Genomic DNA, 17,747 nt, shown 5'->3' on the forward strand with positions numbered 1-17,747 from the left:
CATTTCTTCTCAGCAAGGGTCATTAGCCATTGGAAGGGGCTGCCCAGGGAGGTGGTGGAGTCACCATCTCTGGAGGGGTTTAAGAAAAGCCTGGACATGGCACTTAGTGCCCTGGTCTAGTTGCCATGGTGGTGTCAGGGCAATGGTTGGACTCGATGATCCCAGAGGGCTCTTCCAACCTGGTTGATTCTGTGATTCTGTGATTTTTCAGGCCACCAGCCTAGGCAAGTTCCCACCTGAATTATGCAGGAGATGCCGCTTCATTCAATGTTCTTATTTCATGGTGACTTAATAACAGAGGTGCTGTACAAGAAGGAGCAGCGGACTCAGGACATCAAGGTCAGACTAGTCTGCAAGTGAAGAAGAGTGTGGAAAAGAACCAGGTCCCTGTGGCTCCTGCTTTGAGCTCAGACCATTTAAATAAACGTTTTTCTCTCAAGAAGTGATGCTGTTGTTCCATGGAAAGCCAACCCATCTGCCCTAGGAGCACAAGCTGCTTCGTTCAAAATAAACACACCTACAGTTAAACCAATAAAAAAGTCTTCCAGAAGCGTGAACAAGTAGGAAGGTAAGAACGCAGAGCAGCCAGTGATGGTGAGATGCCTCCAGCTTCCTAAGGATGGGCTGAAATAACATCTTTCATTTTTTGATCTTCATACCTGAACAGCTTAACTCCTATAGTACAGATGTACACACACACACACACACACACACACATATTTTGGTTGGAAAGGACCTTTAAGACCATCAAGTCCAACCATTAACCCAGCACTGCCAAGGCCACCACTAACCCATGTCCCTCAGCACCACATCTACACGGCTTTTAAATCCCCCCAGGGATGGGGACTCCACCACTGCCCTGGGCAGCCTGTGCCAGCGCTTGACAACCCTTTCCATGAAGAAATTGTCCCTGATCTCCAATCTAAACCTCCCCTGGTGCAACTTGAGGCCGGTTCCTCTCGTCCTATCGCTTGTTAGCTGGGAGATCGCCCCCACCTCGCTACACCCTCCTTTCAGGCAGTTGTAGAGAGCGAGAAGGTCTCCCCTCAGCCTCCTTTTCTCCAGGCTAAACCCCCCCAGGTCCCTCAGCCGCTCCTCATCACACTTGTGCTCCAGCTCCAGACCCTTCACCAGCTTCGTTGCCCTTCTAGAATGAGACTGCCAGTCCCTCTATCACCACTCCTCCGATTTAAGCCTCATGGAGACACAATAAACATGATAAACGTGCTCAGGGATGTTGAGTCTTAAACTGCCAAACTGGAAATTATGTGCAGTTTCTCTCACCTTGCCCTTTCACCAGGGTTATCCCCTGATGATCCACACCATGGATGAATTTTGGGGTCTGTTAAACATTACTTGTCCACTCCAAAAGGAGGGAAAAACCCCCACCAAAACCCAAAATTCGTGGTCCCTGTGAAGTTTTAGGGACCCTGGTGAAAGGACAGAGGAAAATTTCCCTTCAGCCACTCTAACCTTAAAGAAGCTACTCCAAAAACACTGGCAAGGGTGTAACTGGGAATAAATTTCCAGTTTGGCTCCTCCACCGTAGTTTTCTGCAGCTTCAGTGACCAGAAACCTGCTCAGAATTACAGAATCAACCAGGTTGGAAGAGACCTCAGGGATCATCGAGTCCAACCGTTGCCCTGACACCACCATGGCAACTAGACCATGGCACTAAGTGCCATGTCCAGGCTTTTCTTAAACCCATGGCTCCATCCTCATGACACTTGCCCTTCACATATTTATAAACATGAATGAGGTTACTTCCAAAACCAACTTTATTATAAATACTTCTGTTCATTAACATAAATTAAGAAAAGAACTTATGGAATCCTCTCTCCAAGTTGCTGCATGTCTGTATCTCTGCTACAAAGCACCAAGTTTTTGTTCACAGATGATTTCTGGCCCATTTACCTTCACGTGTTCTCCTGCTCACAGAGGCTGTGGAGCATTTGTTACAGACACAAATTCATTCGTCTGAGCTACAAGCTTGGTAGAACCGTTTCTACCAGTCACAGGCTTTACTACTGGTTTCCTCCCTCCCCTACAAAATCATGTCAGCTCTGCCCTGACACTGCACCTAAAAGTCAGCCTTGCCAAAGCGATCCCGTTCCTACGAAACATCAACTGCTCCAGCTCCCTCAGCCTCACCCCAGCTGCCATCTATAAACCACCACTGCTCTTCCCTGCGGATTCCTAAAACCACAAAGGGGCTGCACTGCTCAGGGTTCCCAGAACCTGCACATTCCTTTATTCAGTGGAAGAAGACACCGCTGCTTATTTCCACGGCTTGTTCTGGAGGCTGCTCCTGCTGAGCGAGTGGGCGGCGAGGGATCCCACCTTGCCAGCGGTGCTGGGGGCACTGTGGCTGCTCCTCGCGGTTGTCACCTTGGAATCACGGCCTGTAGAAGCGTGGCTAAGACGGCCTGAGGAAAAAGAAAACAAAAAGATCAGAAGTTGTGAGCATGATGGAGCACAAGGACACACAAATGACCTGTCGCCTGCTGCTGGCTCTCCAGCTCTCACTGTAAACATACAGAGCCATCAATAATTCAGTGGGGGCTTCTGGGCAGTCTCTATCTAGCTGTGCAAGCCTAAGAATTTGAAAAACCTACTAATCACCAGTAAAATCTAAAAGACATTTAAATAAACCCTTAAACCCTCAGCAGGCCCAGGATTTTGCCATCGTGTAGCTACATAAGATTTAAGTCCTCTGGGAATGGCATAGTAGAGGTTTTGGGGGATCTTCTCAGGCAGTTTAGGGAAAACTCTCCCTCTCCCAGCAGTCTCATGGAAAGAATATAGCAAAGCAAAGCAGAGATCTGCTGCAGGGCAGGCTTAAGAGCTACAAAAAGTGGCTGCAGGGTTTGTCCTGGAGTCTTACTGGCAGTGTCTGAAGGAACGTGCTCCTCTTCTAGGTAGGACTTTATCTTTTGTAGATCATCCGCAGAAAATCTCCATTTATTCTCAGCTTGTGCAGGGGGCACTTTGGGAGAGGGTTTTTTTCGGGCAGATCCCGGGGGAGCTGCCACCAGGCAGGACATGGGGAGTGAGCCGGTGATCAGACCTTCTGGGATCTTCTGTGCAAGGACCTTCAGGCCTGTAGACATACAGATCACAAGTTATCAGTGACCACCTGATGGGATAAGTGATTTTACCACACACAAGTAAAACACTTGACAGAGCTGAATAGAGCTGGCCAGGCTGGAGAGCTGGGCAGAGAGGAACCTCATGAGGTTCAACAAAGGCAAGTGTAGGGTCCTGCACCTTGGGAGGAATAACCCCATGTTCTGGTACAGGCTGGGGGCTGATCTACTGGAGAGCAGCTCTGCAGAGAAGGACCTGGGGGTTCTGGGGGACAACAAGTTCCCCATGAGCCAATGATGTGCCCTTGGGGCCAGGAAGGCCAATGGTGTCCTGGGGTGCGTGAGGAAGAGTGTGGGCAGCAGGTCAAGGGAGGTTCTCCTGCCCCTCTACACGGCCCTGGTGAGGCCACACCTGGAGTAACTGTGGCCAGGTCTGGGCCCCACAGTTCAAGACAGACCAGGAGCTACTGGAGAGAGTCCAGTGGAGGGGTACGGAGATGGTCAGAGGGCTGGAGCATCTCTGCTGCGAGGAGAGGCTGAGGGAGCTGGGGCTGTTCAGCTGGAGAAGAGCAGACTGAGGGGGGATCTTATCAATGCTCACAGATACCTCAGGGGGGGTGTCAAGGGGATGGGGCCAGACTCTTCTCAGTGGTGCCCAGTGACAGGACAAGGGGCAATGGGCACAAGCTGAAACATGGGAAGTTCCATCTGAATATGAGGAGGAACTTCTTTGGTGTGAGGGTGCCAGAGCCCTGGCACAGGCTGCCCAGGGAGGGGGGGAGTCTCCTTCTCTGGAGATATTCAAACCCCTCCTGGACACGACCCTGTGCGACGTGCTCTGGGTGACCCTGCTTGGGCAGGGGCTTGGGCTGGATGATCTCCAGAGGGCCCTTCCAACCCTCAACCATTCTGTGATTCTGTGAATATCCAGCTCTTTCCAGTCTCCAGCTCACACAACCCTTGTTCCCTGCTCTCCACCTACCCACCCAAGACCTCAGGGAGTCCTGCCCATCCTCACTTACCTCCAGATAACATAAACACGTTCTCAAAGCCCCTCTCGCACATGGTGGTCGCAGCCTGGCTGGCAAATCTCTCATCATTGTCATATAAAATGATAATTTTTCCATGTGCATTTTTCTGATAGGTAGAAGAGTTAAGGATTCATTTGGAAACTTCAGGTGACCGTTAATACCTTTCAGAAAGTAGGACACAAACAAATGGGACTGGAGACTGAGAGACTCCCTACTTGATTTGTGAGTACCAGGCAGGAATGCTTTCCCTTCACCAGTGCTTTAAAACTGATTTTGCAGCAGCTGGGGCTTGCCAGATGCTGGAAGGACACGGCCTCATCCTCAGCCCCTGCAGCAAACGTCCACCACTGTTTTAAGGTTAGTTAGTAACAGGCAATAGCAAGAAGCACCTTCATTTACAACCTCCCCTCTCCCCTGCAGCCCTCACAACCTGGGAAATTACCAGACTAATCCCAGCTAATAATCCTCTTTCTGTCCTCCAGAAAGAAGCCAATCCCCATCAAGGTGTCGAGAGGAAGCCAAAGGATTTCATGAATGCACCCCTCAAGACCCCCAGCACTCCAGCAACAGTGGGGGACAGGTATAGTATGGCTTTGCCATCTAGCAGCCAAAATTGCAAGAAAAGCCAAATTCAGGCAGCTCCCACCAGAATCAAGAGGCATTACAGCCTCGAGGGACTTAGCCTGGAGAAGAGGAGGCTCAGAGGTGACCTTAGTGCAGTCTACAACTACCTGAAGGGAGGTTGTAGCGGGGTGGGAGTCAGCCTCTTCTCCCAGGCAATAGTGATAGGACAAGAGTACACAGCCTCAAGCTTGGCCAGGGGAGGTTCAGGTTGGACATTAGGAAGCATTTCTTCTCAGCAAGGGTCATTAGCCATTGGAAGGGGCTGCCCAGGGAGGTGGTGGAGTCACCATCTCTGGAGGGGTTTAAGAAAAGACTGGACATGGCACTTAGTGCCCTGGTCTAGTTGCCATGGTGGTGTCAGGGCAACGGTTGGACTCGATGATCCCAGAGGGCTCTTCCAACCGGGTTGATTCTGTGATTCTGTGAATCTGGCATCTGATGGTGGCAGTGAAGCCCCATTAAATAATCACAGCCAGCATAAAGGACCTCCCCTCCCACCCTCCTTGAGATCCCCAGATTTTGTTGGTTAAGTGTTGTTCTCATCACAGCGACTGCTAGAGCTCCAAATGTTTTTGGAAGCCCCAACATCTCCCCAGTTTCTTTATCTTTTTGTTGATTCCAGCACTTTACATGTAAAGGATACATATTCCAGAATACTATTTGTATATGGGTTCATTGTTCTAGAGAGCGTTGTTACAGGGTAGGAATAAGCTGCAGAGGAGAAAAAAAAAAAGAGAGAAAAGTCACACAGTGGCTGAACACCAACCATCACACAACCTGGAATACAACTGACAGACTTGGAAACCCACTGAACAAGGGATTAACATCAGCTCAGTCCCCTCATCCCTTTCCAGGAAGGATGGGTGTGCTGGATGAGTGCCAAGAGCATTCTGCACCCAAGTGATGTCCCATCTTGGGGGAAAGAATGAAGCCAACCAGAATATGACACAAAGAGCTGAATATATGACCCCAGCTGACACCAGGCTGCTGTGGGATTCTGGCCTCCTCACCTCCAACAATGTGACACTGGTCATACTCATCTCGGTCTCGTACGTCCAAAAGCAGGTAGGGGCAGTCGGGATAAGGCATGTCTTCAGGCTGAGCGTCCACCTTCTTTGGAGTGTCCTTGTCTATATCCAGTTCACCAACACCACTTATCACACTACAAGAGGAAAGAGGAGGTTATGGTGCAAGCTCTCACTCTGAACACTTCCATACCTCTTCACCAGGTCAGAGTGCTTTCCATCAGCTGCTCCAATAGCCCATTTACGGTCCAGTACAGCCAGACACCACATAAAAATGGAGAGGGTCTATTTCAGGCTTTCCAGTACATCATAAGAGATTGATTTGATTTTTATCAATATAAAATATAAACAGAGTAGAGCCTTGCTATGTGAACATACCACACTCTTCTGGGTCAGTCAAGTCCACGTGGTTTATGTCCTAAGTGACTTTGAGGTGAGGGAGAAGAATCCTGTGTTCAGTTTTGGGCCCCTCACGACAAGAAAGACCTTGAGGTGCTGGAGAGAGTCCAGAGAAGGGCAACGAAGGTGGTGAAGGGTCTGGAGCACAAGTGTGATGAGGAGCGGCTGAGGGACCTGGGGGGGTTTAGCCTGGAGAAAAGGAGGCTGAGGGGAGACCTTCTCGCTCTCTACAACTGCCTGAAAGGAGGGTGTAGTGAGGGGGGGGTCGGTCTCTTCTCTCAGGTAACAAGCGATAGGATGAGAGGAAACGGCCTCAAGTTGTGCCAGGGGAGGTTTAGATTGGAGATCAGGGACAACTTCTTCATGGAAAGGGTTGTCAAGCACTGGCACAGGCTGCCCAGGGCAGTGGTGGAGTCCCCATGCCTGGGGGGATTTAAAAGCCGTGTAGATGTGGTGCTGAGGGACATGGGTTAGTGGTGGCCTTGGCAGTGCTGGGTTAACGGTTGGACTCGATGATCTTAAAGGTCCTTCCCAACCCAAATGATTCTGTGATTCTAAGAAGCTGCCACCGTGGAGGTCTCAGCAAGTCAACACACTAATGACTGTCACTCATCTACAAGCAGCGCTATGCAGAGGTTTCCCATTTCATCACTAGATTGGACACGGGACATGAACACAAACCTCCAGATACCCTTAGTGGTCACTAAACTGATGGCTTTGATACACCATCACCAACCCTGTCAGTCTCCACAAACATATTTCCTTGTCAGCCATTTAGACAATCATCAGGTGGCAACAGCATTGAGTTACAGCCTCAACCAAACTCTTTCAGCCAGGAAAACCTGCCATTCGCAGGAGAACCTCTCACTCACAGCCCTACACCTGCAAAATCAAGCTTTAATGAGAAATACCATATAAAGCCACTTAGTAGCTATTTCAAATAACTAGCTGGATAAAAATAATTATCTGCTAAGACAGGAAGAAAGTTGTGTATTATCAGGCACCTCTGCAGCGTGGACCGACAGGATTCCCCAGCCCCTGCGTTGTTTATGAACAGGACTGGACTGGGTGTCCCTTTGGGGCTTTCTTTCCCATTTGTCTCTGCTGTGAGCTCAGCATCTGCATTTGGTGCAGTAGAGTCACCATCTGGGGAGAGAACAGGGTGCAAAGAGTTAAAAATGCTGCAGGACATAAACAAGCAGGTTTTAAGCCCAGTTTCCATTCTTAGATCTTAAAGACAGCTTTATCTTCATCCTCTTAGAAGGACGACTTACTGAGAGCCTCATATTAAAAATAATAAAGAGCCATATGATTTTTAGGGGCTCAAGATCTCGTTTTAAGAATTCAATGAAAATTTAATTCTTCATGCATGATATCTACTGAGTTACTACAATAAACCTGGTAGCACGAGGCTTTTCTTCTTTGCAAGCCTTTCTGTTTTAGGAGTGTTGCTGTTCCCAAAGTGGAATGGCTGCAATTCACAAGTGAAGTTATTTTTTCCTCCCGATTAAAAGACTCACTGAACAGCCAGCTATGCCTGTCAGGACACAGTTCACCACATGACAGCGATCTACAGCTCTTTCTCTTTGTGCTTACAACAAATATTGTTACCTCCCAGCTTCTGGATCTCCTCATTTGTCATTTCTAAGGTTTCATCAGATAGAGCAGCAACCTGGATGACCTGCAGGGAACAAAAGCAAGCAACGATATCTTGATACACATGCACCAGTGCCAGTGAAAGACGGTGGGGATCAGCTTAAGGAAAAACAATCCTCAAGCCAAAACACATTTAACTCAATGCAACTTCTGCTGCAAGTGTGTCCTTTTATTAAACAGAAATCATAGCAAAAAAAAAAACCCCAAATGCTCAACCTTAGAATAAAGAAAAGCCAGAAACACTGTGCTGGCAGTATCAAATAGCAGAATTTTTTCTGGTATTTATGAAGTTCAGTGCCTGGCTGCAACTGAAACATTTCAGAGCATACACTACACAGGCTAAAATCACACGTGGTTAATTGATCTGTGAGAGCAGACCTGAGCTATCCACATACTCCATCAGCTCATCACACCAGTGAGAGTCACTGGTGTCTTAACAGACTTAATTGGTCTTAACAATCCAGGGGAACTAAAGAGATGATTCTGCAGAAACTCCCTCCTTCGATATCTATAAGTTTAACATTCCCTTTCTTTCTCTTTTTAGAAGAAAGCTTGTCTTTTTCTAGTTTTTACTAATTTTCTTGAACTAACATATAAGCAACACACAGCTCTATATTTACTGCTCAGATTTTTAATTAAAGAAATACACAGAAAGCCTTGAAGTCACAACCTTCCCATCTTGTGCAGTTAAAACCACTATTAGGGAAGGTTTCAGGCTACCTGACACAAAGCTCAAGGAGATCAGGTTTGAATACTACTTTACAGGGCCCTTTTCTTTTGTAAGAGGCTTGGGGATCCTCTTAAGTTAAAGGAAAAAAAAATAGAGAAAAAAATTAAGAAAATAGAGAAAAAAATTAAAAAAATAGAGAAAAAAATTAAAAAAATAGAGAAAAAAATTAAAAAAATAGAGAAAAAAATTAAAAAAATAGAGAAAAAAATTAAAAAAATAGAGAAAAAAATTAAAAAAATAGAGAAAAAAATTAAAAAAATAGAGAAAAAAATTAAAAAAATAGAGAAAAAAATTAAAAAAATAGAGAAAAAAATTAAAAAAATAGAGAAAAAAATTAAAAAAATAGAGAAAAAAATTAAAAAAATAGAGAAAAAAATTAAAAAAATAGAGAAAAAAATTAAAAAAATAGAGAAAAAAATTAAAAAAATAGAGAAAAAAATTAAAAAACTAGAGAAAAAAATTAAAAAAATAGAGAAAAAAATTAAAAAAATAGAGAAAAAAATTAAAAAAATAGAGAAAAAAATTAAAAAAATAGAGAAAAAAATTAAAAAAATAGAGAAAAAAATTAGAAAAATAGAGAAAAAAATTAGAAAAATAGAGAAAAAAATTAGAAAAATAGAGAAAAAAATTAGAAAAATAGAGAAAAAAATTAGAAAAATAGAGAAAAAAATTTAAAAAATAGAGAAAAAAATTAAAAAAATAGAGAAAAAAATTTTAAAAATAGAGAAAAAAATTAAAAAATAGAGAAAAAAATTAAAAAAATAGAGAAAAAAATTAAAAAATAGAGAAAAAAATTAAAAAATAGAGAAAAAAATTAAAAAATAGAGAAAAAAATTAAAAAATAGAGAAAAAAATTTAAAAATAGAGAAAAAAATTTTAAAAAAATAGAGAAAAAAATTTTAAAAAAATAGAGAAAAAAATTTTAAAAAAATAGAGAAAAAAATTTTAAAAAAATAGAGAAAAAAATTTTAAAAAAATAGAGAAAAAAATTTCAAAGACAGTCACTACAAACTTCAAATTGCAACTAAAAGCATTTGGCTACACTGAAAACATTGGCCTGAATGGTTTGCTGAAATCTCTGAGGGCAGGAAGAAGGAATACAGAAGAAAAAAGCAGCAAAAATGCTGTTCCATAAAAGATATCAACTTTCAGAGGCCAGAGAGGGAACTGTACGTACCAGCTGGGCAAAAGTAGTCACTTTCAGTCTTTTAAACAGCTCATCCTTTTTGTATCTGTAATCTGCAAAAACAAAACAAGGGCACAAGGTAAATTTTCAGTTAATTCTCAGTTTTTGCAAATACCAGGTAACAGGCTCAGTCCCAGCTGTTCCCATAGAGGCTCCAACAAGGCTGGATTTCTGGGCACTAAGCTCGTGCAAACCTGAAGCCTTTGTGAAAAGCAATACCAGTTCTGAAGAGCTATCTTGTCCAGATTTGATTTAAGTGGAAAAGGGAGATTTAGTTACTTTTAGACTCAAATCTGTATTACTTGGTGTTTTCTGTTCTTGCTGGGGGAAGGAAGCAGTTTCATGAATTTATCATCACCTTGCCTGCTGTCCTTTGAAGCCCACTATGGTTGCAAAGCCTCTTAAACCAAAAGACCAAGCACAAACCCAGGCTGGGTGGAGAATGGGTTCAGAGCAGTCCTGAGGAGAAGGACTTGGGGGTGATGGGTGACGAGAAGCTCACCATGAGCCGGCAACGTGCGCTGGCAGCCCAGAAAGCCACCCGTGTGCTGGGCTGCATCCCCAGCAGCGTGGCCAGCAGGGCGAGGGAGGGGATTCTGCCCCTCTGCTCCGCTCTCGGGAGACCCCCCCTGCAGTGCTGCGTCCAGCTCTGGGGCCCGACAGAAGAAGGACACGGAGTTGTTGGAGCGAGTCCAGAGGAGGCCACGGAGATGCTCAGAGGGCTGGAGCCCCTCTGCTCTGGAGACAGGCTGAGAGAGTTGGGGCTGTTCAGCCTGGAGAAGAGAAGGCTCCAGGGAGACCTTCTAGCACCTTCCAGTGCCTGAAGGGGCTACAGGAAAGCTGGAGAGGGACTTTCTACAAGGGCATGGAGTGACAGGATGAGGGGGAATGGTTTTAAACTGGAAGAGGGGAGATTTAGATGAGATATCAGTAAGAAATTCTTTGCTGTGAGGGTGGTGAGACCCTGGCCCAGGTTGCCCAGAGAAGCTGTGGCTGCCCCCTCCCTGGCAGTGTTCAAGGCCAGGTTGGATGGGGCTTGGAGCAACCTGGTCTGGTGGAAGGTGTCCCTGCCTGTGGCAGGGGGATTGGAACTAGATGGGCTTTAAGGTCCCTTCCAACCCAAACCATCCTGTGATTCTGTGATTTAATTTACCTGAATTTTCATTTTGTGTAAGTTACAGCAGTATGAGAGCACAGGGGCGCTGTATCTCAGACCGTGTCTTTTCAGATACTAAGCGAAACAACGTATATTTAATCATAGAATGGTTTGAGTTGGAAGGGACCTTAAAGATCATCCAGTGACATCTTACTGATTAAAATGCTCCAGGTTTTCTTACCTTATCTGACAATTAAGTTTTGATTCCTACAACTTGCTGATGTGGATATCTAAAGGAATGGATAACTGACAGTTGTTTAATACAGAAAACTGAACAGCAGATCTGTGTGGATATCAGCTTGAAGCACACATAATTGCTACGGAGAAACTGGACTAATTGAATCTTAAGCCTGAAAATAAAGCTTAGGTAGCAAGAAAACTGAGCTGGTCTGTTGGAACGACTGGCAAACAACCAGAGCAGAGATTAACAGTGCTAAGTAAGCGATGACAAGGCTGGAAGGCTGATTGCACACAGATACTTGAGATGCATAAACACCAGGAGGGGAGAAGCCTTCTGGTGTGAAACAAAAGGGTGTATGTAGTAGGAGAGTGAAGCAAAGACGAGTATCAGTAGGAACATCTTGATATGAAATAGCCTCCCACGGGAAGTAACAGAAGCCTCGTCCTTTGGGAAATTTACAGCTAGAAAGAAGATAGAGGAGGGGAAAAAAAATGATGAATCCTGCAGGGAAAGGCAAAGCAGATGAACAGAATTCCTCCCATGTCAGGCACTGCAGCTGTAACCGAGCTCTGCAAGCAGCCCTTGAAGCCTCTGATGAATCCAAGCTCCTCCTTTCTTTTCCTCCACCTCTGCAGTCAGTTTTTTATTTTTAAAAAAGGAAAAATTCTTTGCATTTTTCTAACAATTTTAGTAGCTACTGGAGGATATTCCAAGCTGGTCTCTCTCCAGCTGTTCAGCTAAGAGGGCTCACAACGGAGGGCAGGACCTTTATCAAATCCAGCCAGTTAAGCAGTTCTAAATCCCCTAAAACCATCTGCTGAACGCTCCACGGCTTAAGCGAGGGAAGATGGAGAAGGGGGAAGGGCTCCAATCCCTATTCCTGTAACCCCCTCACAAAAAATTACCACAAAATGAGCTTATGGAAACTCTCCAGCTGACGTGTTTAGAGAAGGAGCTGCACAAACGCTGGAGGTTGAGGTCTCTTCCCAAGACAAGCGCTGATCACACGCCTCCTGCTCAGACAAGATTCTCCCCCTGCACAGCCAACGGGCACATTACAGTAGCAGAACACACACAAGAAGAGATATTGTGAGCTTTCACCTCTAGGGTTTTTTTTATTCCTATCCTTTCCTCTCAAATACCCTTCCTGCAGGGGTAGGCCAAGTAATTCTCAGCATTCAGAGCACGCAGAGCTCCCAAATTCAACATCCTACCCTATATGATGTTTATTGCACTGCAAAGCAAGTGCCTACTTGCTGCTAAACAACTGGCCTTAGGAAAAAGGAGCCCATCCAAAATACCCCAGCGCACTGCAGTGAGCTCTACAGCTTCCAAACCATAGGTCCAAAGTACAAGACTTGTGCATAAACTAATTAAACCACTTAAAATTCCCCAGCCACGGACAAAAAGAGCCCTTGAGTCACGTGAAGAGCAAGAAATAAACTTAATTTAGAAGGACAAACAAAAGCAGCGAAGCTGGTGAACTGCTGGATGTATATAAACACTGACAAAGCAGAACCCTTGTCACAGTGCTCGTACAAAACAGCTGCTGGATGGTTTCCACCCACCTCAAGCAAGGATTATTTATCCCCAAACAAGCCTTTCTGACCTAGATCTTGCCTTTACCACCCAGAATTATTTTTATCAACAAGAAAAACCAAGCCTGACCTGGAGCAAACCCATCCACACGCCTGCACACACCTCCCAGCAGTTATCAGAGCTCAGAAGCAGCGCTGCTCCCGACTACACAAACACCACGACGTACCCGGTTCTGTCCTGGAAGGTCCATTCGGATTTTCTGACATTTTTTTCCTTCAGTGAACTGGTCTGAAGCTGTAATTATTGTGTATTCAAGGATGTGTTCCTCAGGGCTTCGGAAAGGAGGGAAGCAACACCAGAGAAAGGGAAGAGACTTGGTGTCTCTCCTCAAGTCAGCCCTCCAAAGCACAAATCATCACGGTTCCAGCTCTCTTATCATTGTTGATTCCACAGCAGGCTCGTGGTATTAAATCCCACTCTCTCACATTACACAAGAGACAGTGAGTTGTCTGTACTGGGTATTTAAAATTGTGTCCAAACGGTGTCATCTATCCATGAGAAATCAAGGGGGAGAAGTTTCTACACAGCCTGGGAACACAAGGTGTCTATTGAGCACAAATATAATGAGAAAGTTTCTCCTGGCCTCCAGAACCACGACAAAACAAAAGAACTCCTACATGAAACGAAATCAGGTTCACAGCAGAGAGTGAAAACCAACTAGACCCACACAACAAGATTTTCAGCACAGATAAACGATGGCAATCCAGTGTTAAGTACTGAAATCTTAGTCAGCCAACAGAGGATTTTGGAAAGCAAGGTCATTTCTCTTTTGATTTTCTCCAAAGACCCAAAAACCCAACAAACAAGCCAACAACAAAGGACCATTTTGCACAAAGCCAAGCACAAATATATTCACGTGACAGATTAGTGACCTCCCTTGTCGTAGGAACACTGCCACCTCAGAGGAACACCGTAAGTGGGTCTAAGAACTAAAAGTGAACATTCAAAATCGTAATTAATCCTCATTAACAGGGACAATTTTCCTTTCACACGAATAAACACAGCTTTTGGGTTTAATAGCTTTCCTGGCTCTCTATGTAAAGCTGAAAATAAAGCATTAAAACATTAGCTTTAGTTAGATTTTTTTTAAAAAAGCCTATTTTCAGTGGGAAAAGAGATTGAAACAAAAAGCAGTTACGCTCTCATGAGCCTGAACAACCCAAAGTCTTCAAAACATCAATGTCGTTCTGCTAAAATCAATCAGTTGCACAGGAACGAGCTTGTCTTGGAGTATTCTGATATAATCATAGAATTGTTTTGGTTGGAAAGGACCTTTAAGATCATCCAGTCCAACCATTAACCCAGCACTGCCAAGGCCACCACTAACCCATGTCCCTCAGCACCACATCTACACGGCTTTTAAATCCCTCCAGGGATGGGGACTCCACCACTGCCCTGGGCAGCCTGTGCCAGCGCTTGACAACCCTTTGGTGAAGAAATTGTCCCTGATCTCCAATCCAAACCTCCCCTGGCACAACTCGAGGCCGTTTCAGCTAAGTACACTAAAATTATACAGAAGTAAGAGATCAAGTTCAACCATATCGTTACCTAAAAGTGAAATAAAGTCTCAGAAGTGTAGTCTGAGTCTTTCCAGATGAGTCTGATCTAGTTATCTTAGCCCAGAGAACTTCTTCCTGCCTGGTTTCCTTTCACTAACAAAAATTGCACAAAGAAGGATCTGAAAAGACTCCCAGACCTGCCTGGTTTCTTAAGTTAAATCCAGACTGTGAGAGACAGAAATAAGGCGCAGGACGAAATGGAAGGTGCAAAGAATCAAGGCAGAAGCACCTTTGTATCCTCCTGCTGTGTGTTTCTACAGTTCACTCCTGGAAATGGCTGTGGGAATCCGAGCAAATAGAGGGTCTGGGATTCAACCCAGTTCAGTTTGGAACTAACCCACCGCAAGTTACATTCTGCTCCTCTCCAGATACTCACTTCTTTTGATCTCTTCCAATTTCTCAGTGTATTTCGTTAAACTGTTTCCTGTAACAAAAAAAAAAAGAAATCAATCAGTTTGTGATGAATTTTTTATTAGTGGTTTTCAGCCTTAATTTTTTTTTTTAAGGGAAAAAGATCAGACTCCCATAGCAAATGTTTGGTGCAGACTCTCTTTCCCCATGGCAACATGACGCAGCCATAAATCATGAAGTGCCATGATTTTCCTCTTAGCACTTTTCTCTCGCAAGGAAGGCTGAGCTAAAGAGCAAAGTCAGTCAAAGGACTTCACAGGTTAAAGCCTCCACACTGGAGAGAGGAAATCACTGCAGATGTTCCTGACCAGCAGAAGCTCAAATCTTCTGCATACACCCGCAGTGCTGTTTCAGTTCCTCTACAGAACACACCTGAGTGTTATTTTACAGGATTTTCAGCAAGATGCAAAAATATCCACACCCTGCGAGTCAGAACGGTGATATTCCCCCAAACCCAGCCCCGTAGCACCCTTCCCATTTACAAGTTCCACGCCAAGCTGTCTACTCAAAAGTGTAAGTTGTTTAGACATTGCTTTGGAGAACAAAGTCATCACCTTCAGAAAGTCACTGCCAAAATCTCAGTATGTTACGGAGTGTGTGTGTTATGGTCCTCTCTCTAAGGGAGCTGAAACTGCATGAAGTTCAACAAGGCCAAGTGCAAGGTCCTGCACACGGGTCGGGGCAATCCCAAGCACAAACACAGGCTGGGTGGAGAATGGATTGAGAGCAGCCCTGAGGAGAAGGACTTGGGGGTGATGGGTGACGAGAAGCTCACCATGAGCCGGCACCGTGCGCTGGCAGCCCAGAAAGCCACCTGTGTGCTGGGCTGCATCCCCAGCAGCGTGGCCAGCAGGGCGAGGGGGTGGATTCTGCCCCTCTGCTCCGCTCTCGGGAGACCCCCCCTGCAGTGCTGCGTCCAGCTCTGGGGCCCAACAGAAGAAGGACACGGAGCTGTTGGAGCGAGTCCAGAGGAGGCCACGGAGATGCTCAGAGGGCTGGAGCCCCTCTGCTCTGGAGACAGGCTGAGAGAGCTGGGGCTGTTCAGCCTGGAGAAGAGAAGGCTCCGGGGAGACCTTCTAGCACCTTCCAGTACCTGAAGGGGCTACAGGAAAGCTGGAGAGGGACTTTCTACAAGGGCATGGAGTGACAGGACGAGGGGGAATGGTTTTAAACTGAAAGAGGGGAGATTTAGATTAGATCTGAGGAAGAAATTCTTTGCTGTGAGGGTGGTGAGACCCTGGCCCAGGTTGCCCACAGAAGCTGCGGCTGCCCCCTCCCTGGCAGTGTTCAAGGCCAGGTTGGATGGGGCTTGAAGCAACCTGGTCTGGTGGAAGGTGTCACTGCCCGTGGCAGGGGGTTGGAACTGGATGGTCTTTAAGGTCCCTTCCAACCCAAACCAGTCTGTGATTTTATGCTTCTACGAAATCAAGACCTTGACATTCAAATCCTGCCTCCGACACACTGCTTCAAGCATAGCTGCAGCCACGGTGTCCCTTCCCCAATGTTTTTTGTGTTGATACTACAGGCAGGTGTTACTGGATAAAATTCAACTGTTCTAACAACAAAAAAGGCCAAAAGATCTTCTCCAAATAATTCTTTTTACTTACACCCTTACCAAGATACTAGTTTACCAAGAAAAGCTCACATACAGAAACCCCAAGACTGGTAATTTCTGTGGGAACTGTAGAACAGAGCAGGACATAAGGCGAGACACATCATAATTGCAATGTGAGTTCTGACAGAGCTGTGCAGTATCCGGGGTAAAGCAGCTCAGGACAGCAGCATTAAGACATTCAGCATATTTTTGTGTACTCCTACATCCATGTCTGGTGTTTTTATCCTACAATGATTTCACTTACCAGTATCAAGGCGGGTTTTTACATGTTGGTATCTGGGATTCTGAGGGATGCGCCTGGTTAAATACTGTTTTAAAAAGAAAAAGATAAGAGGAAGTCAATATCACAGAATCACAGACTGGTTTGGGTTGGAAGGGACCTTAAAGATCACCCAGTTCCAACACTCCTGCCACGGGCAGGGACACCTTCCACCAGACCACGTTGCTCCAAGCCCCATCCAACCTGGCCTTGAACACTGCCAGGGAGGGGGCAGCCACAGCTTCTCTGGGCAACCTGGGCCAGGCTCTCACCACCCTCACAGCAAAGAATTTCTTCCTCAGATCTCATCTCAATCTCCCCTCTTTCAGTTTAAAACCGTTCCCCCTCATCCTGTCACTCCTTGCCCTTGTAAAAAGCCCCTCTCCAGCTTTCCTGTAGCCCTTTCAGGCACTGGAAGGTGCTAGAAGGTCTCCCCGGAGCCTTCTCTTCTCCAGGCTGAACAGCCCCAGCTCTCTCAGCCTGTCTCCAGAGCAGAGGGGCTCCAGCCCTCTGAGCATCCTCGTGGCCTCCTCCAGACTCGTCCCAACTGCTATGTATTTATTTTATACAGCTATGTAGTTGTTTTAAAGGCAAAAAAACCCCATTAACAGAAAAGGCAACGTGAGGAGCTCTAACGGGCAGCAAAGAGGAGCGAGGCCACAGGCACCGTCTGCATCTCCAACTCGGTATTAACCCCCCGCCAAACCGCCACTTCAAAGCCTCAAAAGGCCAATTTTTTCCCTGTCTCTCTCACCCACAACTCACCCACCGCTCTAGGGGCCCCCGGAAACCTCCCCCCTGCCCCGATTTACCCCTCTGGACGCTGCACCGGCCCACTGAGCCCCCCGAGAGCCCGCCCAGCACCCCACCGAATCGGTCCCCGGGGACGCCCCGGCCTCTGGCGACCCTGCGCCCCATGGGCCACCCAGGGCTGCTCCCCTCAGGAGAGGCCGAGGCTGCCGCCGCTCTCCGGCCCGGGCCCCCGCGTCCCCCCCGCTGCCCGCCCGCCGGCGGGAGGCTGACGGCGAGGGCCCCTCAGCCCACCTCGGGGTCCCCGACGCTCCTCCTGCTCGACATCTCGCCGCGGCGAACACCCCGCCGCTTCCCTCACTCCCGCCTCTGCGCCCGCCGTCCGGGTTCTGGCGCCTCACCCCGCAACAACCCCCGTCCCGATTGGCCGCCCGTCGCGCCCTCGGCCAATCAGAGGCCGCGTGGCGGGGCGCGAGCGGC

The 17,747-nt window shown here is 46.5% G+C and overlaps 1 protein-coding gene across 1 annotated transcript; it reads right to left on the reverse strand.

Moving 5' to 3' along the window:
* Positions 1–1,695: 1,695 nt before the first annotated feature.
* Positions 1,696–17,647, reverse strand: CEP41 (centrosomal protein 41). The gene is made up of 11 exons (XM_068401628.1): positions 17,562–17,647; positions 16,503–16,566; positions 14,609–14,656; positions 9,729–9,790; positions 7,777–7,846; positions 7,170–7,311; positions 5,752–5,903; positions 5,385–5,452; positions 4,109–4,223; positions 2,885–3,100; positions 1,696–2,426 (listed from the first exon to the last, which is right to left on the reverse strand). The coding sequence occupies exons 1-11, from the start codon at positions 17,592–17,594 to the stop codon at positions 2,278–2,280; spliced, it is 1,119 nt and encodes a 372-aa protein (XP_068257729.1). The 5' UTR covers positions 17,595–17,647; the 3' UTR covers positions 1,696–2,277.
* Positions 17,648–17,747: the final 100 nt, after the last annotated feature.

Source organism: Nyctibius grandis, chromosome 5, assembly GCF_013368605.1.
Source record: "Nyctibius grandis isolate bNycGra1 chromosome 5, bNycGra1.pri, whole genome shotgun sequence".
Lineage (NCBI taxonomy): Eukaryota > Metazoa > Chordata > Aves > Nyctibiiformes > Nyctibiidae > Nyctibius > Nyctibius grandis.

Bases quoted from the DNA above. Each gene is read 5' to 3' on its own strand.
- CEP41 (XM_068401628.1), bottom strand. From the start codon at position 17,594: ATGTCGAGCAGGAGGAGCGTCGGGGACCCCGAG. The intron at 9,791-14,608 runs GTGAGTATCTGG...TTGTTTTTGCAG, and splicing joins ATTGGAAGAGATCAAAAGAA to ATTACAGATACAAAAAGGAT. The intron at 4,224-5,384 runs GTATCCTTTACA...TCTACCTATCAG, and splicing joins CAAATAGTATTCTGGAATAT to AAAAATGCACATGGAAAAAT.